The sequence below is a fragment of the Corylus avellana genome, chromosome 6, assembly GCF_965113065.1.
Source record: "Corylus avellana chromosome 6, dhCorAvel1.hap1.2, whole genome shotgun sequence".
NCBI classification, from domain to species: Eukaryota; Viridiplantae; Streptophyta; class Magnoliopsida; order Fagales; family Betulaceae; genus Corylus; species Corylus avellana.
The window spans coordinates 8153224-8176403 of record NC_142495.1 but is presented as its reverse complement, the minus strand read 5'-3'; the positions used below and the strand labels follow the sequence as shown (position 1 = coordinate 8176403).

General features: G+C 33.3%; 1 protein-coding gene and 1 pseudogene across 10 annotated transcripts; both read right to left on the bottom strand.

The window, feature by feature from the left end:
• Positions 1-4420: 4420 nt before the first annotated feature.
• On the bottom strand, positions 4421-13133 carry LOC132188487 (LRR receptor-like serine/threonine-protein kinase IOS1). 10 transcript variants are annotated; one of them, XM_059602961.2, is made up of 15 exons: positions 13007-13133; positions 10294-10378; positions 9934-10203; positions 9669-9726; positions 8968-9452; positions 8729-8870; positions 8563-8634; positions 8392-8463; positions 8232-8312; positions 6340-6506; positions 6016-6242; positions 5795-5921; positions 5530-5592; positions 5249-5438; positions 4421-4944 (listed from the first exon to the last, which is right to left on the bottom strand). In XM_059602961.2, exons 1-15 carry the CDS (start codon positions 13067-13069, stop codon positions 4551-4553), a joined length of 2496 nt encoding a protein of 831 aa, XP_059458944.2. In that variant the 5' UTR covers positions 13070-13133; the 3' UTR covers positions 4421-4550. The 10 variants fall into 10 exon arrangements, with proteins under 10 accessions (XP_059458944.2, XP_059458940.2, XP_059458942.2 ...); XM_059602957.2 differs by having other exon boundaries at positions 9669-10203; XM_059602959.2 differs by having other exon boundaries at positions 6016-6230; positions 9669-10203.
• Positions 13134-14037: 904 nt separating this feature from the next.
• Positions 14038-21902, bottom strand: LOC132187828 (putative LRR receptor-like protein kinase At1g51890; annotated as a pseudogene).
• Positions 21903-23180: the final 1278 nt, after the last annotated feature.

Sequence of the window (23180 nt, the reverse complement as noted above, 5' to 3'; positions counted from 1 at the left end):
CTGCGAAGGTAATTATTGTATAAGGATTATCTTGCTAACTGATACCTCATCAAATTGTATAATTCATATGTTCCAATCATGTCTAGCACTTGGAGATCGTACCCACAAAGTTGTTTATTTATTTATGTATTTTTAATTATATTTTAACTTCTATTACTCGATCGTTTACATATTTGTCACAAACTATTTTGTGTCAAACTAAACCCCCTTCAACTAACAATTATTAACAAAAAAAAAGAAAAAACCCTTCTTTTTTTTTTTTTTTTTTGGTAACAAACATAACATTAACAGAAAAAGAGCATTACAGCCCCTCAACCCCTCAAGGGGGAAGAAAACAGGGTGATTCTAAACCACTACAATCAGCTGGGAAAGGAGAAAAAGGGGAAAAAATGGGAATGCAGCCCGAGTGAACTCTTGCCGCGGCCCAAAAAGAAAAAAACCTTTAATTTGTTAGCTCTAATGGTTAAAATGGACAGTGTGGTAATTGTTAGACTAAATCTGAATATTTTGACCTAATTTTAAAAAAAAAATTAAAAATTAAAAATTTACAATCATCCCTAGAGATAGCTCGGCCACCCCAAAACCACCCCTAAGGATATTTTTATTATTTCACCTTAAAAAAAAAACATATGTACGTGCGCATGCTCGTGTGCGGCTTTTTGTCTTGTTAAACCTATCAGGAGCTTTTCTTAATGATTGGTAGTTTGATAAAGTTGAGTGTGACGGATGTTAATTATTAGTTGGTGGAAAGAATGCGTAAATGAAAGGTAATTAATTGGGGTATTAAAGATAAAGTTAACTTTTTTCGTTTTTGTTTTCCCTAATTAACTTCAAGTAAAGGAGAGCAGTTTCCACACGCATAGGTTACATTGGCATCGAAAAGAAGAGACCCTTACACACCAATTAGAGTGTGTGAAAGTGTTGGTTAATTTCTTCAAGAAAAAGTGAAGTCAATTTCAACAAGAAAATTGTTAGAAATTACAGGGTTAACACCCCCTCATTGTGTTGATTACTAATTTGCTTGGTGAATAACTAGCGAAGCAGAATTTTGATATATTTAAGAAGAATATTTTACATAAGGTATTCATATATATACTTGGTAAGTCTGAATTTTAAAAACAAGATAAATTTTAGTTATATATGAATGATACCTGGCCATCACTGGATAGCAAATTCTTGGACCAGAAAAACGCACCAACAAGAACCATTTAATAAAAATAAGGGTCAAGATTTTAAGGACTATGCCCTAGAGTTATCTTAAAAGAATTAGAAGATCTTTACCCATCTATTTCAGAGCTTGCAAGCCCCAATATATAGGAAGATGCTAGCTACTATAATTAGGTTTAGGTACTTAGAATAGTTATAATTAGTCTTTCCAACTGTCTTTTATAAATAGATAAAGTAAAAAATAAAAAAAATCATAAGTACAATGCCCAGGGGTACACGTTTTTTGGGGGTTTGTTATGTACATTGGTTCTAAGACAATTAATTCCAGTCGTCTCTCTATCAATAATTAACCTTTTTTTGTAGGTCTAGGCGTTTAGAACACGTTCTAAAGAAAGAATATCGACCGTGGACGTGAATTTGGAAATTGCATGGCAAATTCATTAAGTCAGCAGTCAACCACGTGGTCCTGTGCCCTTTCCATACTCTTGCTAAAGGTGGGAAGAAAGATAGGTTAATATATTGGTCATCGTCCAAGTCAATGGCAAGCGTCGTGTTCCTAAAACAAAACAATACCTGCTATGGAGAAAAAAACAGAAAGAAAATTGGAGAAAATATTCTTTACCTTTCTGAATTTTAAGCAAATTAATTTTCATTGATATCTGGTTCTGTGAACTACTATTCCGTCTCAAATTAGATGCTTCTTGCATTTTTCTACAAAAAAAAAAAAAAAACCCTTGAAGTTATATATATATATATATATATATATATATAAAATAACAGTCAGAAAAAAAAAAAAAAAAAAAAAAAAAAAGAAGTAAGGGAGCTAATATGAAAAAAGGACCACCCTTTTTGGTATTTTAAAATTTTCACCCTTTTTGTTTAATTTTTTAATAATTTTAATTTATTTGAAATGGTAATTTTTAACTAACTTCAAGGACATTTTGAGGCGAAAAAAAAAAAGTGTCTAATTTAACAATCGGTGGTAGTTCAGGGGGCTCAAATGTTACTTTTTAAAGTTTGGAGGCATAAATGAAAATGTGGTCATAGTTTAAGGAGCTAAAGTATATTTTCTCCAAAAAATTTTATGCTTGTATTTTCAGTAGTCACAATTCATATTTATAAAGAAATGATCATTTCGTGTACCAAGTAAAATGTAATCATCGTCCAAGTCCAATGACAAACGTCATTTTCCTAAAACGAAAGAATATGTATGCCAAGGGGGGAAAAAAATCTTTGAAGATACATGAAAGAAAAACAAAAACAAAATCTTGGAAAAACATATATTTTAAGTGCTCAATTATCACTCATTTGTACTTACACCTCCAAACTTTTAAAAATGACATTGGGACCTCCCATATTACCATCGCATGTCAAAATAAAATTGGGGTCTTCTATATTTCTCCCATTAGACACTTTTGCATTAAAAATAACCATTTGAAAAAACTAAAATTGTCAAAAAAAAAAAAAAAAAAAAAAAAAACTGAAAACACCAAAAAAGGGTGACCTTTTCATATTAGTCTCGTTAATTTTTTTTAAATGATTATTTGTATATATTTTTTAATTTTACTTTTTAATAAGCTTAAGGGTGTTTTGGGGAGAAAAGTGAAAAAAAAAAATGTCTAATTGGGTACGTATGCGATAGTAGTATCTGTGGATAGGTCGTAGGCCTAAAATATATTTTCTCCAAAAATCTTTGAACATACTTGAATTAAGCTCTTCCTTAATTACTTAATTTCATACTAAACCATAAGTTATAACTCTATACAAAAGTTACATGTCTTTACTATATACAACAGTTACATACAAAAATTTTCAAGTTTGCTATTCACATGTACAAATTTTTTTTAACAAAAAAAAAAAAAAAAAAAAGAAAACATCACTTAAACCCTTTAAACTTTCGATTCATTATATTGCTTTTACAATTTCTCTTTAGAAGTTCAAAAACTCTTAATTTAATGAATTAAACTTTTAAAAATTTGCAATCTCACCATTTCCATTAGTGTTTGAGGTTAAATTAGATGGTTAATGATGAAATGACCATTATACCCCTGTAAACTTTATGTAATTACAAAACTCTCTTAGATTACAATTAAAGTTTTTTTTTTTAATTTATTTATTTTTATTTTTTAAATTAAAATAAAATGGTATTTTGGGAATTCCTCACCCCCTCTATTAGGATCTGACAAAAAATCTTAACAAAGGACTGAGATGGTGAATTTTTTAAAGTTTGATACAATAATTGAGAGTTTGTGACCTTTTTGGGTGAGGGGGGACGAGATTGAAAAAGCAATGAAGAATTTGGCATCGCCTTAGAATTATGTTTGACGACGATGTTTCATGGAATAAAGTTCATCTATTATATTTTTCGTAATAAAATATTTAGCAATTTATTCCTCAATCTTAACAATCTTTAGCAATTTCTTGAGAAAGCTAAAAATATCATCATTGCGGGAACCAATTATCATTGCTGGTACCATAGTAAAGAAAATTATATTTTTATAAGGACCTTAAAATTTTTTTTTTTTTTTTTTCAGGGTTGCCAAGAACCCTACTAAGCTAAGGGTATGTTTGCCCCTGGTTGTCTATAGGATTGAGGTAGCCGCTACCCATCTGTTCCACTGATAGTAGTCGCGTGGTCACTTTTTAATTTTTTTTTATGGGAAAAACTCCACTTAATTCCCTGAATTTTCAGCATTTTTGCAATCATTCTCTAGAATTTAAAGCTCTCAATTTAGTGTATCTGGCTTAAAAAAATTTGCAATGTGACCCCTACCACTAGTGAGTTAATCAGAGAGTATAGGTGAAATGACCATTATACCCCTGAATTCAAAAAATATTTAATTTTTTATATAATTAAAAATTCTATGAAAAACATGTAAAGCGGTGGGTGCCCGATAACAAATTTTTTTCTCTTAATTTTTTTTTTTTTTTTTTTTTTTAAACAGGGCTATTCTGGGTATTTTTAGTGCTTGTTTCTCTGAAAACACAAAATATTTTTTATAAAGTTGACCAAACAATTTTCTTATGTTAACCCCATATGAAACACTTTTTCAAATGTTGATCATACTAAAAAACACTTTTCAAAACACGTGACTAAAAAAATTGAGATAAATTGTTTTTATACTAAAAAATAAAATTTAAACTCTGGATGAAGGGATTGAGCAAAATTGTCAAAGAAAAATTTAGTTATTTCATATGTTTTGCCATCAATTGAGTTGCACTGAACTAAAGTTTTAAGGAGGTAAGTAATATATGAATGGTAAATTTAGTACATATATATTACAAACAAAATAGTCCATTAGAACCATCATGGATGGTTCATTTGAAGTACATTATGCACTAACAAAAAAAGTACAGGAAGTGAAAAATGTTCAAGGAGTGAGTTAAGTACTCAAATTCATGTTGATAATTTCAATAAAATCAATTGTTTCGTCCTTATGGCCCTCCAGCTTCCTGCGAGCCAATTCAAGTGACAAACACTCATTTAGTATGTCCACTACTTGAATCATAGTTGGCCTTTTTGTAGATGTTGGAGATAAACAATCCAATGCTATTTCGACAGCTTTCCAAGCAGAGTTGATGTTGAAATATTCATTCAACCTTGGATCAACAATACCTTTTATATTACCTTTCTCAAGCTTGGAACTCAGCCATTGACTTATGTGAGTCCTTTCTCGAGATCTTTCTATTGCATGCCGACTTGTGATTATTTCTAAAAGAACAACACCAAAGCTATAAATATCAGTTTTCTCCGTTAACTTGTTTGATATGTAGTACCTGCAAGTCAAAGCATGTTACTTTTTAATAATTGTATCAAAGTTATTCTTGACAAAGCTTGTAATTTCCTTGATTTTAAATATATTAATGTTTGAGTTCTTTTTTCATTGTCTCATGGATCAAAATAAACATGTCACGTAAGGCCTAAATTCAATACATTTTATCTTATTTATCAACATATCATTTGTATTTCCTTTTCGTTTCGTAAAGGGTCACATCTTTGTGGAATATAAATGTCACTCTTTTATTGGCAAAGAAAATGAATATCAAAGATCATAAGTAATATAATAATAGAAATACTCACTCGGGGTCTTGGTACCCAGGGGTGCCAACAACATTAGTTGACACATGGGTGCCATCATCACTGAGGAAAATTTTGGATAGGCTACAATCCGCTAATTTGGCACATAAATTTTCAGTTAACAAGATGTTTGTAGGCTTCACATCTCCGTGAATTATAGGTGGCTTACAGCCATGGTGCAAATACTCCAACCCTACAAATTCATAACCACATCACTTGTAGAAAATGAGAGAAAAAAAATGACGTTAAAAAGAAAGAATTATGCAAATAAGCTCATTGCTAACCTTGTGCTGCATCCAACGCTATTCGGAGTCTATCTTCCCAATTTAAGATATTTGCCTTCTCACCTACATCCATTAATAAAATGCATAAACCTTGATCTGTTTTGTTATTCAAATAAATTAATGTTGATTACATAGTACTGATCAATGTAATAAAATTTTTCTAATTCTATAATTAACTATAAAAAATTTCTTCTATAAGAAGGGTAAGATTTAATAAGCTGAACACTAGCGTACTTTTTGCTTAATATTTCAATTACGCCCATACCTGAAAGGTGTGCTTTTAAGTCTCCGTAGGCCATGTACTCATAAATGAGCCCCATGTTAGTTCCTTCACAGCAGTACCCAATAAGGCTAGTTAAGTTTCTATGATGAAGCCCCATAAGAAGTTTAACCTGTAATTACAAATTATTACCTTGATTTTAATATACAAGTCCGATCATATATATTAATGATCATAAATATTTTATAAGAGTTACAATTACATGCCTCTGATTGAAATTGCTGTAATAACCTTTGAACATATGAAGGAGAGAGTATCTTCACTGCTACTTGACAATCATCTAAGTTGCCACGGTAAACTGTTCCAACTCCGCCTTTACCAAGAATCCGCTCAAAGTTGTTGGTAATTTTTAAGAGCTCAGAATATGTAAATTGTCCTTGTATTGACTCCAATGTTGCATTTTGAATGTTGGATTTAGTGTCTATCATTACAACTAGTAAAATCATCATGAGCATGATAAGTGTGTATCTAAGGAAATTTATTTATTTATTTATTTATTGTGAATTTGAATCTTATGATTAGAATTTCACCTTTAGTCTCATCTTGATGTTTTCTCCTTCTAAGTCCCAACAAGGTAGCAGCAACAATTAATGAGAGGATCAACAATCCGCCAAGTGATGCAACTATTGGAACAACAAAATTGTTCTTCTTCTTTTTGCACGAACGAGATCCACATAGATTTGGATTGTCGCCCACACTAATAATGATAGTGTTGATGGTGTACGTTAAAAATAAGGCATGCAATTAAAAGTCAAAATAAATTTTTGGTGTATCATTAGTAGTTGTACGTAATTAACCGATGCTTTAGGGTTTTTTTTTATTTATTTTATTTTATTTCTTCAGATATTTGATAAATTTTTTATTTGATGAAATTTGGAGTGAATAAAAATCATATGGGAAACTATACATTTACCCATTCTATCTACTACTCTATTTAAAATGTCCTCCAAATTAATGTTATAAGTTTGTGATATTCCCCCAATCTAGCATTAGAGTTGCAATGTCTCATTCCACATCAAAAACGAAAAAAAAAAAAAAAATACCCCAAGATTAAAAAAAGGGTTAAATACTAAATTAGTCCCTGTGGTTTCATTACTTTATTTTTCCTTTATAGGGTTTTATTTTTTATCATAGGAGGTCCCTGTGGCTTTGATAATAGACCAAGTTAGTCTTCCGTCAGTTGACCATTAGTTGACTTAACGGAATTTTCACGTGGACCAATCAAATGTTGACACATGGCACCTACTTAAATTTTTTTTTAATTAAAAAAAATGTATTTTCTAAAAAAAAAAAAAAATTGGGGGCGGTTTCGGCGACCCCCATGGCCAAAGAGCCACCCCAAATTTTTTTTGTTTATTTTTTATTTTTTAGAAAATACATTTTTTTTTTAATTTAAAAAAAAAAAAAAATTAAGTAGGTGCTACGTGTCAACATTTGATTGGTTCACGTGGAATTTCGTTAAGTCAACTAACGGTCAACTGATGGAGGACTAACTTGGTCTATTATCCAAACCACAGGGACCTCCTGTGATAAAAATGAAATCCTAGAAGGGAAAAAATAAAGTAATGAAACCTCATGGACTAATTTAGTATTTAACTCTTAATAAAATCATAAAACAAAATGAAAAGAAAAAGAAAAAAGCAAAAAAAAAGAAAAAAAGAAAAAAGGATAAAAGAATTTAGAAGAAAATGAAAATAATAAAAATAATTTAGAATTTATTTCATTTTTTTTTCTTTTTCATTTATTTCCTAAAAATGTGCCTTCTTGTTTGTTTGTTTGTTTGTTTATTTGCTTGCTTTTTTTTTTTTTTTTTTAATTTTGTTTTTGTTTTTGTTTTCTAATTATTTTGGACACCAAATCGACATCACAAACCAATGGGGGATCTCGAAGAGAACTAAAAAAAATTAAAAGAGAAATGCTAGATACTATATTTTATGCAAGAAGTATACCACAATACTAACGTGGCCCGACCAATCCTTGGATTTTTTTTTAATAAAAAAATAATAATTAGTTTAAGGGTTTTTTTTTTTTTTTTTGGTGACATGTCTACACAAGGGAAGGGGGAGGGAGAATTCGAACTGGTGACCTCCGTTTCATGAGACTGCTACATCAGTATTGTGAGATATCTGTTGAATATGATTAAATATAGTATCTAGTCTTATCCAAATGAAGATATTGGGGGACATTGCAAATAAGGTATTGGTGGTTTTTTTTTTTTAACATGTTTGCACAAGGGGAGAAAAAAAAAAAATGGGAGAATAAGATTCGAACTAGTGACCTCCGCTTCATGAGGCATGGTTCCCAGCTGACTGAAATACCCCTTGGGGACTATGGTATTGGTAGTTAGAGGGGATTCAGGGAGCAAATGCAATTTTCCTAAAATTATAATAGTAAGGTATATTGTATTTGACAAAAATCATACCTTAATGATAATGAACCATTCTCTGATCTTGCAATTAGTTCAGTTGGAACTACACCGGACAACTGGTTTCGTTCTAAGTTTCTGCATGTAAATATAGAATGGATATTTTTTTTCAACCAAGAATTTTGTAGCATGAGTCTTAAAATAAAATGTAACTTACAAGACGGTTAAGTATTGTAATCGAGATAGGAAACCAGGCACGGGTCCAGTTAAGTTGTTGTTAGATAGATCCCTGAAATAAGCGAATCACTTATATTTAATGTTGGGTTTTTGGCAATCATCATCATGTTTCTAAATTAATTATCTGATCATGTAAATTGTTGATACTTACAAATATTGTAACATTACGAGATTTGATATGTCGGTAGATATCTCTCCAACCAATCCACTTGAGGACAAGTTCCTGAGGAATTGATGTTGTACAATAACTTAAATTAAGAGTACTCAAATTAATTTGGAAAGTCATAAAGCTTATACGAAGGCATATATAGACTTACAAGGATGTGATTCTAGGAGGAGTATGATCACCATCGTAGCTACAATTTAGACCTTCCCACGGGTATCCTTTAGGGGCACACGGATCTCCTTGCCAAATTCTCTTTATTCCATACGTTGACTTGATTTTTGCAATGGCATCAACTAAAATTTCACATGCATCGATCCACTCATTCAAATATATTCGAACCAGGACATATAGTGAAAAACATATATATAGGTAATGTAGGGAACAACGTACCATCTCCTCGGTAAGTTTCTAATTTAAAGAGATTTTTCACCGAATATATTTCAATTGCATTGATGATAGGTGGAAGTGTTGAATTCTTCGTTTTGAAGATTGAAACTTCATATTTGGCTGATCCATTTATGGCCGGTGTGCTATTCAGAGTGGTTGTCGATAAGTTCTGAGGAGCAATGGGTCCATATTCCCAGTACTTCCCGTTGAGGGTAATGTTGAATGATCTGGACTGGTTGAGTTGGAGCTTTTCCACTTCAGCAAAATGCATGTACACATAATATTCAGTAGAATTATCTGAGTCCCAGGTGAAATTTAAAGGAGTGTTATCATCTGCCGGTTTGGCGGCAGTACTCATGACAATAGATGGTAGTTGATAATCATTGTGACTTTGGGAGTCAATAGTGGTAGAATTGGTACTTAAAGTTTTCCAGTTAGAGTTGTTGCTATAGGGTACCCAAAAGCGATCATGAATGTCGTATGGATACCTAAATAAGACAGGAGGAAATTGAGTTTATGTTCTACAGAAAGACTTTAAATTGGACCTTTAAACTGACTCAGCTAGGCGGCTCACAGCTCAACCTTTTGTTTTTTTTTTCTTTTTTTGATGAATAACTTAATTCACAGCGAGTATTGAAAATGAAAATAATTTTATTGTTTTTAGTAATGCAAATGACTTAATATCATATACAATATTGACTCACCTGTATGATTGATTTGATCCAGCATCCCAGCGAGAAACAAGTGCCAATGATCCAGATTCTGTCATATAGGATGTATTTTTCAATGGCCTTAACTCTATTGCCGATATAAATGGTGTCCCGTGGCTCGTGTTTACGAGACAAACATGTGTATAATTTAGAGACGGGACATGTATGAGCTCCTTGGTGACATTAAACGATGAATTTACCACTTTGACTGTGTCCCACATATTTGCTCCAAGATATAGATCAAATTCTGGTAAATTACCTTTTTCATCATAATTCCCGTGCAAGAAGATTGCCCGGATCAAGTATTTAGTGCCTGCTGTGACGTTTATGGTGTAACAGTTGCGGATTCCTTGAGGAAAGCTTCTGAGATTCGATACCTGTCGTTGATAGGAAGGTGTGATACTACGTGATATGCTATTAATTATACCTGAGTCTATGAAGGTCGCGTCTGAAGTGTAATTAATTCCTGTTGTCTTGTCCGTAAAGCTAGAATTCGCCCCACAAGCTATGCTTATGAAGCCTGGGACGACTGATAAGAAGGAATAATAATCAAAAGAAATGTGATATATTCAAAGATTAATAAGATGATGATGATGAAGATATATATATATATATATACCTGATTGATCCTGGGCATGAACAGCAAGTATAAGACCCAAACCAGCGAGCAATGCAAAGAAGAAATGTTTGAACCCCATCTCCATCTAACCTTCCACTTCTTAATTAATAATTTACTGGAACAAGGCCGCCAGCCGACGATATACAAAAATGAAATAACTATATGGTTTATACAGTTGCTTCAACCATATATATATATATATATATATCTCGGATATTACAGTTGCTTCAACTAATCATGAATCATTCAATTTGGAACGATTTATCTTTTTCATTTCTTGTCTTAATTTGACCGTTGTCATTTTTTCTATCATGACCCCATGGTACTATGACCTGTCCTAACCTATGTGAGCCCCAGATAGGAAATTATATATGTATCTAATGTACAAACAAATAGGATTGTCTTCATTAAAACTGAGAAGATTCATTTTATAATTAAGATTTTATTACATTGCATTTACCAAAATGTATTAATTGTGTCACTTAATTCATTTAACAAATAATAATTTACATTCGTGGTTGAAGTTCATTTATGAAGTCTGCTGTAAGACATTTTTTGCGATTTTTTGGATATATTCCCTACACATAGGGAACAGACTCCCTTATAGGGTGTGCTTACAGTGGAACTTAAAGTATAGGATTCCACTATTGTGATCCTTATGATTATTAAAATAATAATAATAAAAAAAATGTTTCTCTCTCTTCTCTACACTCTCCTCTCTCCTTTTATGATTCTCTCTCCTCTCTCCTCTCATATATATAATATAATTAAAAAAAACAAATATTTTAATTGTATAGGGAATAATTAAGGGAAGTTTTTAGGGTATATTTTGACATAAGGAAGCAAAAAGTAGTTTGAATCCTTAAATATAAGGAAAATAACGAGGAAACTGCTCGGAATGCTCTTAATAAGACAATTCCAATCGTCTCTCTATCTAGAATATTTAACCTTTTTTCTAAGTCTAGGCGTTTAGAACACGTTCTAATTAAAGAAAGAATGTCGACAGCGTTAAAGTTCATTGACTTGAATTTGGAAATTGCATGGTAAATATCTACCACGCACGTCTCTATCTTAATACTATTTTGAATAATGCTTTTTTGAATTCGATTATAATTTGAATTTGAATATAAAAATAATAGAAGGAATAATTACATCTTAAACATCTCATAATAATTTAACAATAACGACTTCATGAATTCATTAAGTCAGCAGTCAACCAAGTGATCCTCTCCACCTAATTTCCATACTCTTGCTAAAGGTAAAAGGTGGGAAGAAAGATAGCTTAATATATTAGTCATCTTCCAAGTCAATGGCAAGCGTCGTTTTCCTAAAAAAATTTAAAGGGAGCTAATATGCCCAAACAAAAACAAAAACAAAATCTTAAAAAAAAAAAAAAAAAAAAAAGCCACCGGTTTTTGGAATTTTAGATTTTCACCCTTTTTGTTTAATTTTTTAATAATTTTAATTTATTTCAAATGGTACATAATTTTTAAATAACTTCAAGGACATTTTGTGGCCAAAAAAAAAATGTCTAATTTGATACGCAATGGTAGTTCAGGAGGCTCAAATGTTACTTACAAAACTTTAACTTTAGAGGCATAAATGAAAATATAGTCATAGTTTAAGGAGCAAAAGTATATTTTCTCCCGAAAATTTATGCTTGTATTTTCAGTAGTCACAATTCATATTTATAAAGAAATTATCATTTGGTGTACCAAATAAAATGTAATCATCGTCCATGTGCAAGGACAAACGTCATTTTCCTAAAACGAAAGAATATGTGCCAAAGGGGCAAAAAAAATCTTTGAAGATGCATGAAAGAAAAACAAAAACAAAATCTTGGAAAAACATATATTTTAAGTGCTGAATTATCACTCATTTGTACTTACACCTCCAAACTTTTAAAAATGACACTGTGACCTCGATCCCATATCAAAATAAAATTGGGGCCTTGCATTTTTCTCCCATTAAACACTTTTGCATTAAAAATAAGGGTATTTGTATAATAAGTTTCTGAGTCAACCCTCCAAAATTTTTAAATCCCTAAGTTTATTTTTTGTTTTTTGTTTTTTTCTTTTCGAAAATTTACTCTCTGTGTCAATGGAAACGACAATAAAATTCCTGTCGTTAAAAATTTTTAACAGCTGTTAGTCAAATTCAAAATGCACCGTTTCACCTCATTAAAATATTAATTTTTTTATTAATTTAATTTAAAAATAAATCTAAAAATTAAAAAATTAAAAAATTAAAAAATTAAAAATTAAAAAAAAAGGAAAGGACAGGTGGTTCGGCCACCCCCCTTGGGCCTTGGGGGTAGTTCAGCCACCCCCAAATTGGCCGTATGGGGGTGGCCGAACAACCTCCAGGGCCCAAGGGGGTGGTTCAGCCACCCCCTAGGGCAAACCCTCACATTTTTAGTTTGAAATTTTTTTAATATTTTAAACTTGCTATATAACTTTTGTTTTGTTGTACACTTCTCAAAACACAAAAACAGATTTTACTTTTACACTACGTCATAACATTTTTTCAAATAAAGAAACAAAAACACTATCCAGACAACATTAACAAAAGTTATTCTTGTTGTGCAGCTAGTTTCCTATCAAATAGACAAGGTCGTCCAACATTAAAATTTAACATAACCCACATCAGAAATAAAACAATACTATAGGAGAGAAGTAAATAATAATAATAATGATAATAAAAAACATCTTACAGGATTTGAGATATTGTTTTTGCCTCTTGTTTGGCTTTCTTTCTGGACCAGAGAGACCAACATCTGAGAGCTTTCTTTCCAGTCTATGACTATCGAGAGAGCATCAGAATCTTAGAAAAAATATGTTTTGCACCATCTCAACAACTATCCTGCAGAGTACATTGACCTAATTATGTGGTCATCGATTCTCATCTTATCCTTCTAAACCGTGTAGAGCCCACACGGAAATAAGGGTTTGTTTTTTTCAATGCTTTCTAATAAATATGTCAGAGAGGTAGGTTTCAGGCGCTGTCTTCAATTATTTCATTTGTTGACAGCATATACACAAGTATTCTGTTTTTACAAGCCTCATCTCCTCACATTTAACCGAATGCATTTGCACATTTGTTCTGAGGAAGTGTTATGAAGCATCACCCATTCAATTTCCAAGAGATATAGCATCAGCAACCCCTAGTAAACTCACCACCAAATAGCTCTGATGGACTTGGAGTTCGACACAAGCTCCTCTCTCTTTGCAGATGAAATTTTAGCGAAAGTTGTCTCTAAGCTTGCACGATCTTTAATTGAAAAATAAAATACAATAAAAAGTAAAGACACTAAATGGCTATGTAGATAATATGTCATATTCTGCATCAAGGAAACGTCATATGGACTTCTCAATCCGCATGAGCTCTTTTGCCACATCAATCATATAAAATGTTATTTCATATGTTTTGCCATCAATTAAGTTAAACAGCTAATTTGGATGGAGGGATCAAACGGACATCTAAACTTTTAAAATAAGTTTGAGTTGCACTGAACTAAAGTTTTAAGGAGGTAAGAAATATATGAATGGTAGTTCCTAAGAGGAAAGTGTAACTTTTTTTTTTTGGGGGGGGGGGTGGGGAGAAGATGGATTAACAATGATGATAAATTTAGTACACATATATTACAAACAAAATAGTCCATTAGAACCATCATGGATGGTTCATTTAAAGTACATTACGCACTAACAAAAAAGTACAGGAAGTGAAAAATGTTCAAGGAGTGAGTTAAGTACTCAAATTCATGTTGATAATTTCAATAAAATCAATTGTTTCGTCCTTATGGCCCTTCTTCCTGCGAGCTAATTCAAGTGACAAACACTCATTTAGTATGTCCACTAATTGAATCATAGTTGGCCTTTTCGTAGAAGTTGGAGATAAACAATCTGTTAGTTCTTGTGTTGGCTTAATTCAGTTCCAAAATGTAGATGCTACTGTTCACAGCTCAAACACTGATATAGAATGCTCAGAATCCAATCTCCACCGTTCATAATGTAGATTCATGTGTTATGAACGTCCCTGCAAAATTTCAGCTCAATCAGACCACAAACGCCTATCGATCGGAACTGTTGATCAAGACTGGACAGGCCGGGTCCGGACCGCAATTCCCCGGGTCCGGACCTCATTTCCAGAAACTAAAATCTTGCTCCGCAAAGCCGTGTCCGGACCGCCCATTAACATGTCCGGACACCCCGTAAGTTTTAGGCCCAAAAATGTGATTTTAAGTGGGTTAGGTCTAGGGTTTTGTCGGGGGTATATATACATCATTATAAAAGAGAGAAGCACGAATTTTCACCCCCAGAGAGTTCGTCGGAGGCTGTGCTAAGAGAGATCATATGTGGTGAGCATTAAAGTGAATCTCTTAGAGTTTTAATTATTTCTTTGGTAAATCTATGGTTGAGAAGTCTATCGGAAGGATCCGGTAAAGGAGAATCACGTTGAAGAAGATTGTGAGCGCGGAGACGAGTTGTAGGCTTGTCGATCTTACAGAGTCAAGGTCTTGCAAAGGGTTGTAAGTGTTCCTAATGTCTGTAATCTCTAGATAATCTTTTGATAGTGATTTCCTGGGTTTGGCTGCCCCGGAGAGGTTTTACTTTTAGAACATTTTCTAAAAGGTTTCCTCTTCGTAACCAAAATATCTGTGTCTGCCTTTTTATTGCTTTATATATTTTGGGTGATTGAATTGTTTATTGCTTCATAATATTAATTCCGCATAAATTGTGATAAACAAGTTTTTGGAGTCGGCATAGCGTTTTTTCAATTGGTATCAGAGCGGGTTCACTCTGTTTGGATTAAATTCTTGAGTGAGATCTGTTGACTCCTGTTTGCTATGAATACTTCTCAAGGGGAATATGATCTTATAAACTCCTTCAACAATTTGTTGGAAAAATTCACTCTTTTGAGACATCAATACACAAATTGTTTGGGGGAGTTTCAAGATCTTAAACATGTGAATGAATCTATTGTTACTAAATTGTCTGAATCACATGCTTTAATTGATTCTTTAAAATCTGAAAATTTTGTTTTAGGTTCTAAAGTTGATTTGTTAGAGAATAAATTAAAAGAGTCAGAAACTCAATTGGAAAAATTCTCTAGCAATTCCCTTGAGAATATGTTACATACTCAGAATTCTGATTGTGATAAATCTGAGTTAAGTTTTGATTGTCATGTTGCTTTGTCTTCTAACAATGATTATACTTCCGAGATAATATTTGTTAAATCAGAAAAAGTAGAAGACTCTGTGGTTAAAAGAAAAACAGCAGCTGCCTCGACCTCACAAGGTAAGAAAGTTAAGAAAATTCATATTGAACCTTATGTATCTTACCCCAAATATAGAGTCGTCCATCCTCCTAGGAATCCACCTCCTAAAAGGTTTATCCCTACTTGTCATCATTGTGGAAAAGTTGGTCACATTCGACCCAACTGTTTTAAATTGAAACCTCATGTGCATAAAAATAAAAATTCTGTTTCTAGGAAAGATTATGAGGGTTTGGTAATGATGATGGGAGGTGTGTCTAGAGTAGACAAGTTTGAAAATGTTCACGTCTCTACACCTTTATTGAAGAAGGTTTGGGTTAGGAAGGATTATACCATTCACCCATTGAGGGGGAGTGGTAGTGATCTCACCTAAAGTTTGGTGAGTCAATAACATGCCTAGGATTGATTGTTTTGCTTATTTTTGAATATCCTAGAGCGTGTTATTTTTCTTTGCTTTGCATTTTTTTTGTTTTTGCTTTATTGTTTATGCACTGCATTGTTTTTGTTGTTACACTTTCTGTATGAAGAGTATATACATGATTGTTTTGAGATTCATGTTTTGAGGCATATTCATAAAGGATTTTTCAAGAAATTCATATATCATGATCTTTGAAAAGCTTATAGATGAGATGTTGTGTGCGGACCACCAAGATTTTTGTCTACTTGCTAATCAAATGTTCAGGAATGTGTAATGTCTTGTGAAGACCTAGAAGTAGTTATTAAACCAAATCATTATTTTGTAGTGGGACCTATAAGATGTGATGAAAGTTTAATGCTAAAGGACATTCATGTCTTGCCTGTTGTAATCTCAATTCAAGCATGTTGTTTTGTTTTGCATTGCATTTTTCTTTGTTTTGCATTTGTTTTCTTTTGTGTGCATTTCTTTTGTGAAAAATTTCAAAAAGACAAAAATATGTTACTTTGATTGTTTCCTTTTCTTTCTTTTGTCTTATGCACCTAGATAGTCCATTAATTTCTCATGTTGCTTTTTATGGATTTAATTCATTACGTCTTGGAATGTTCTTAATATGCATGAAATGAAAATTTGTGTCAATGGACTTGTTTTTGTGGTTACCTAAAGCCTGAGCTTATGTGGTACATTTTGCCTATGCTTTATCTTTTGTGCACATTTAAGCTTAAATTGAGGCTTTGTTTCACTTTATTTATGAGGTCTGTTAGGTAACCATATGAGGTTTTTGACTAGTCATATTTTTCAAATTGACCATATGCTAGTTGAACCTAGGGCTTAAAAATTCCTGCTTTCTCTTTTGTGATAAGCACCAAAAGTTTAAGGACACTTTCTCAAAGAGAAAAATAAACAAAATAGTGAAACAAATAAAATCAAAAGATCATATTCCAAAAGGAATTTATTTCACTATGTCAAACTTGTGCAAAATATTTTACAAAGAGAATTGTATAGGATGAGAGTGGCTAGGCCCTAGTATGATAAGGTTTGACTTTTGATTTGATATACTTGTCAAAACCTCATGGTAGTGAAACTTTCTCCTCATTTTATAAATTGAAAATTTTTCTCTTTGGATGGGTTACCCACACACCACACAAGCATAGGTTGAATGAAACATTTTCTTGGCTTGGGTTAAGTAATATGAGTTTCTAGCCATTTCTAGTCTCATGTATATTTTGCATATTTGGAGCATGTTTGGATATTCATTGTGCAATACATGAGTCATTGATGTGTTATCATGTGTGTTCATTTAACTTTTAAGAGGGAGAAACATGCTTTGCATTTCCAGTTTCCTGTTGTTAATTGAGTCATACACTGAGGGGGAGTTTTGCTGATGTTTCTTTATGATCACGCATTCTACGTCATTTTTTTATCATGAGTTTTATTTATGTCTTCTTGTTCCACATATGCCTTGATGTATTTTGTGAAGTGTTTCAAGAAACATGAAGATCTTTTGTCATTCTGTGACAAAAAGGGGGAGTAAATATGGGGAGATGATGGGATTGGCTCGACATTTTGGTTTTGTCACTGAATTGCCAAAGGGGGAGTTTGTTAGTTCTTGTGTTGGCTTAATTCAGTTCCAAAATGCAGATGCTACTGTTCACAGCTCAAACACTGATATAGAATGCTCAGAATCCAATCTCCACCGTTCATAATGTAGATTCATGTGTTATGAACGTCCCTGCAAAATTTCAGCTCAATCGGACCACAAACGCCTATCGATCGGAACTGTTGATCAAGACTAGACAGGCCGGGTCCGGACCGCAATTCCCCGGGTCCGGACCTCATTTCCAGAAACTAAAATCTTGCTCCGCAAAGCCGTGTCCGGACCGCCCATTAACATGTCCGGACACCCCGTAAGTTTTAGGCCCAAAAACGTGATTTTAAGTGGGTTAGGTCTAGGGTTTTGTCGGGAGTATATATACATCATTATAGAAGAGAGAAGCACGAATTTTCACCCCCAGAGAGTTCGTCGGAGGCTGTGCTAAGAGAGATCATATGTGGTGAGCATTAAAGTGAATCTCTTAGAGTTTTAATTATTTCTTTGATAAATCTATGGTTGAGAAGTCTATCGGAAGGATCCGGTAAAGGAGAATCACGTTGAAGAAGATTGTGAGCGCGGAGACGAGTTGTAGGCTTGTCGATCTTACAGAGTCAAGGTCTTGCAAAGGGTTGTAAGTGTTCCTAGTGTCTGTAATCTCTAGATAATCTTTTGATAGTGATTTCCTGGGTTTGGCTGCCCCAGAGAGGTTTTACTTTTAGAACATTTTCTAAAAGGTTTCCTCTTCGTAACCAAAATATCTGTGTCTGCCTTTTTATTGCTTTATATATTTTGGGTGATTGAATTGTTTATTGCTTCATAATATTAATTCCGCATAAATTGTGATAAACAAGTTTTTGGAGTCGGCATAGCGTTTTTTCACAATCCAATGCTATTTCGACAGCTTTCCAAGCAGAGTTGATGTTGAAATATTCATGCAACCTTGGATCAACAATACCTTTTATATTCCCTTTCTCAAGCTCGGAACTCAGCCATTGACTTATGTGAGTCATTTCTCGGGATCTTTCTATTGCATGCCGACTTGTGATTATTTCTAAAAGAACGACACCAAAGCTATAAATATCAGTTTTCTCTGTTAACTTGTTTGATATGTAGTACCTGCAAGTCAAAGCATGTTACTTTTTAATAATTGTATCAAAGTTATTCTTGACAAAGTTTGTAATTGCCTTGATTTTAAATATACATTAATGTTTGAGTTCTTTTTTCATTGTCTCATGGATCAAAATAAATATGTCACGTAAGGCCTAAATTCAATACATTTTATCTTATTTATCGACATATCATTTGTATTTCCTTTTCGTTTCGTAATGGGTCATATCTTTGTGGAATATAAATGTCACTCTTTTATTGGCAAAGAAAATGAATGTCAAAGATCATAAGTAAAATATTAATAGAAATACTCACTCGGGGTCTTGGTACCCAGGGGTGCCAACAACATTAGTTGACACATGGGTGCCATCATCATTGAGGGAAATTTTGGATAGGCTACAATCCGCTAATTTGGCACATAAATTTTCAGTTAACAAGATGTTTGTAAGCTTCACATCTCCGTGAATTATAGGTGGCTTACAACCATGGTGCAAATACTCCAATCCTACAAATTCATGACCACATCACTTGTAGAAAATGAGAGAAAAAAAAAATGATGTTAAAAAGAAAGAATTATGCAGATAAGCTCATTGCTAACCTTGTGCTGCATCCAACGCTATTCGTAGTCGATCTTTCCAATTTAAGATATTTGCCTTCTCACCTACATCCATTAATAAAATGCGTAAACCTTGATCTGTTTTGTTCTTCAAATAAATTAATGTTGATAAGTAGTACCGATCAATGTAATAAAAATTTTCTAATTCTATAATTAACTATAAAAAATTTCTTCTATAAGAAGTGTAAGATCGATTTAATAAGCTGAACACTAGAGTACTTTTTGCTTAATATTTCAATTACGCCCATACCTGAAAGGTGTGCTTTTAAGTCTCCGTAGGCCACGTACTCATAAATGAGCCCCATGTTAGTTCCTTCACAGCAGTACCCAACAAGGCTAGTTAAGTTTCTATGATGAAGCCCCATAAGAAGTTTAACTTGTAATTACAAATTATTACCTTGATTTTAATATACAAGTCTGATCATATATATTAATGATCATAAATATTTTATAAAAGGTACAATTACGTGCCTCTGATTGAAATTGTTGAAACCTTTGAACATATGAAGGAGAGAGTATTTTCATTGCTACTTGACGATCATCTAAGTTGCAGTGGTAAACTATTCCAATTTCGCCTTTACCAAGAATCCGCTCAAAGTTGTTGGTAATTTTTAAGAGCTCAGAATATGTAAATTGTCCTTGTATTGACTCCAATGTTGCATTTTGAATGTTGGATTTAGTATCTATCATTACAACTAGTAAAATCATCATGAGCATGATAAGTGTGTATCTAAGGAAATTTTTATTTTTTGTGAATTTGAATCTTATGATTAGAATTTCACCTTTAGTATCATCTTGATGTTTTCTCCTTCTAAGTCCCAACAAGGTAGTAGCAACAATTAATGAGAGGATATCAACAATCCACCAAGTGATGCAACTATTGGAACAACAAAATTGTTCTTCTTCTTTTTGCACGAACGAGATCCACATAGATTTGGATTGTCGCACACACTAATAATGATAGTGTTGATGGTGTACGTTAAAATAAGGCGTGCAATTAAAAGTCAAAATAAATTTTTGGTGTATCATTTGTAGTTGTACGTAATTGACCGATGCTTTAGGTTTATTTATTTATTTATTTATTTATTTTTATTTCTTCAGAGATTTGATAAATTTTTTATTTGATGAAATTTTTTATTTCTCATCTTGATGTTTTCACATGCATCGATCCACTCATTCAATTATATTCGAACCAGCACATATAGTGAAAAACACATATAAGTAATGTATGGAACAACGTACCATCTCCTTGGTAAGTTTCTGATTGACAGAGATATTTCACTGAATATATTTCAAGTGCATTGATGATAGGTGGATGTGTTGAATTCTCCGTTTTGAAGATTGAAACTTCATATTTGGCTGATCCATTTATGGCCGATGTGCTATTCAGAGTGGTTGTAGATAAGTACTGAGGAGAAATGGGTCCATCCCAGTACTTCCCGTTGAGGTTAATGTTGAATGATCTGGACTGGTTGGGGACGAATTCAGCAAAGTACATGTACACATAATATTCGGAAGAAGTCGCATTATCTGAGTCCCAGGTGAAGTTTAGAGGAGTGCTATCATTTACTGGTGTGGCGGCAGTACTCATGACAATAGATGGTGGTTCATAATCATTGTGACTTTGGGAGCCATTGATAAGCGGGGTACTTAAATTTGTCCACCCAACTTCGTTATAGGGATCTCAAATGCGATCATGAACATCATTTGGATACCTAAATAAGACAGGAGGAAATTGAGTTTATGTTCTACAGAAAGACTTTAAATTGGACTTTTAAACTGATTCAGCTAGCGGCTCACATCTCAACCTTCCTTTTTTTTTTTTTGACAAATAACTTAATTCACAGCGAGTATTGAAAATGAAAATAATTTCGTTGTTGTTAGTAATGCAAATGACTTAATATCATATACAATATTGACTCACCTGTATGATCGATTTGATCCAGCATCCCAGCGAGAAACAAGTGCCAATGGTCCAGATTTTGTCATATTGGATATATTTTTCAATGGCCTTAACTCTATTGCCGATATAAATGGTGTCCCGAGGCCCGTGTTTACGAGACAGACATGTATATAATTTAGAGACGGGACATGTATGAGCTCCTTGGTGACATTAATCGATGGGTTCTCCAATTTGATCGTGTCCCACATATTTGCTCCAAGAAGGTTGTCCTGATCAAGTATCTAGTGCCTGCTGTGACGTTTATGGTGTAACAGTTGCGGATTCCTTGAGGAAAGCTTCTGAGATTCCGTAAGTTTCGTTGATGGTTAGCTCTGATTTCACGTGATATTCTCTTGCTCAAACCTGTGTCTCTGAAGGTCGCGTCTGAAGTGTAATTAATTCATGTTGTCGTCTCCGTAAAATTAGAATTCGCTTTTAACCCACAAGCTATGCTTATGAAGCCTGGGACCACAGATAAGAATTGAAGCAATAATAATCAAAATAAATGTGATATATTCAAAGATTAATAAGATGATGATGATGATGATATATATATATATATATATATATATATACCTGATTTATCCTGGGCATGAACAGCAAGTATAAGACCCAAACCAGCGAGCAATGCAAAGAAGAAATGTTTGAACCTCATCCCCATCTAACCTTCCTCTTCTTAATTAATTTACTGGAACAAGGCCGCCATGCAGCCGACGATATACAAAAATGAAATAACTAGATAGTCTATGCAGTTGCTTCAACCATATATATATATATATATATATATATATATATAAGATATTACAGTTGCTTCAACCAATCATGAATCATTCAACTAGCTTGGAACAATTTGTCTTTTTCATTTCTTGTTTCAATTTAACCGTTGTCCTTTTTTCTATCATGACCCCATCACTACAAGAAATTAGGTCTTTAGGGGCGACTCAAAGTCGCCCCTAAAGGTCCTAAAGTGGACGCTGTTGCCAACAGCGTCGACTTTTCGACCCTAAAGGTGTCGACGCTAATAGTCTGACCCTAATGATCAAATGTCTGATTATCAGGGTCCACTTAAAAGTCGACCCTAATGATCACTTTTAGCGTCCACTTTATCGCCCCTAAAAGTCGCAATGTTTTGACCCTAAAGATGATGTAAACGGAAGCAAAAGTCGACCATAATAGTCAAGCATTAGCGTCCACTTTTAGTTAACCATTAGGGTCCACTTTGTCGACCCTAATGGTCCTTTAAAAAAAAAATAATAATAACTATCAGCGTCCAAACCAAAGTGGACGCTGATAGTTAACCATTAGGGTCGACTTTTGTCGACCCTAATGGTCCTAAAAAATTCTTAAGCAAATTAACTATCAGCGTCCACTTAGAGTCGACCCTAATGATCACTTTTAGCGTCCACTTTATCGACTCTAAAAGGCGCAATGTTTTGACCCTAAAGATGATGGAAGTAGTCGACGCTGATAGTCAACCATTAGCGTCCACTTTTGTGGACGCTAATGGTCCAAAATTTTTTAAAAAAAAAATTGACTATCAGCGTCCAAATTAAAGTGGATGCTGATAGTTAACCATTAGGGTCCACAAAGTCGACCCTAATGGTCCTAAAAAATCAAAAAAAAAAAAAAAAAAAAATCTGCGATCGATCGCAACATCAGTAGGTTTTCGATCTCAAAATGTAGAAAACCTACTGACGTTGCGATCGATCGCACTTCAAGTGCGATCGATCGCAACGTCAGTAGGTTTTCTACATTTTGAGATCGATCGCACAATCGTGTCGATTGTGCGATCGATCGCAGTACCAGTAGGTTTTCAACTAGGTTTTTTATATTTTGCGATCGATCACACTCCAAGTGCGATTGATCGCAAAACCAGGAAACAAATTCATATATTCGTGGAAGTTAGATTTATCTTGGCTGCCTTAGAATCCATTTTGGG

What these genes read in the sequence shown, in the direction of transcription:
- LOC132188487 (XM_059602957.2), bottom strand. Translation starts at nt 13,069, where the DNA reads ATGTTGGTCTCTCTGGTCCAGAAAGAAAGCCAAACAAGAGGCAAAAAC. An exon ending in AGAAACTTACCGAGGAGATG is followed by an intron (nt 8,871 to 8,967) that starts GTACGTTGTTCC and finishes GTGAAATTTTAG; the next exon opens with TTGATGCCATTGCAAAAATC. An exon ending in TACAGCAATTTCAATCAGAG is followed by an intron (nt 5,922 to 6,015) that starts GCATGTAATTGT and finishes TTGTAATTACAG; the next exon opens with GTTAAACTTCTTATGGGGCT.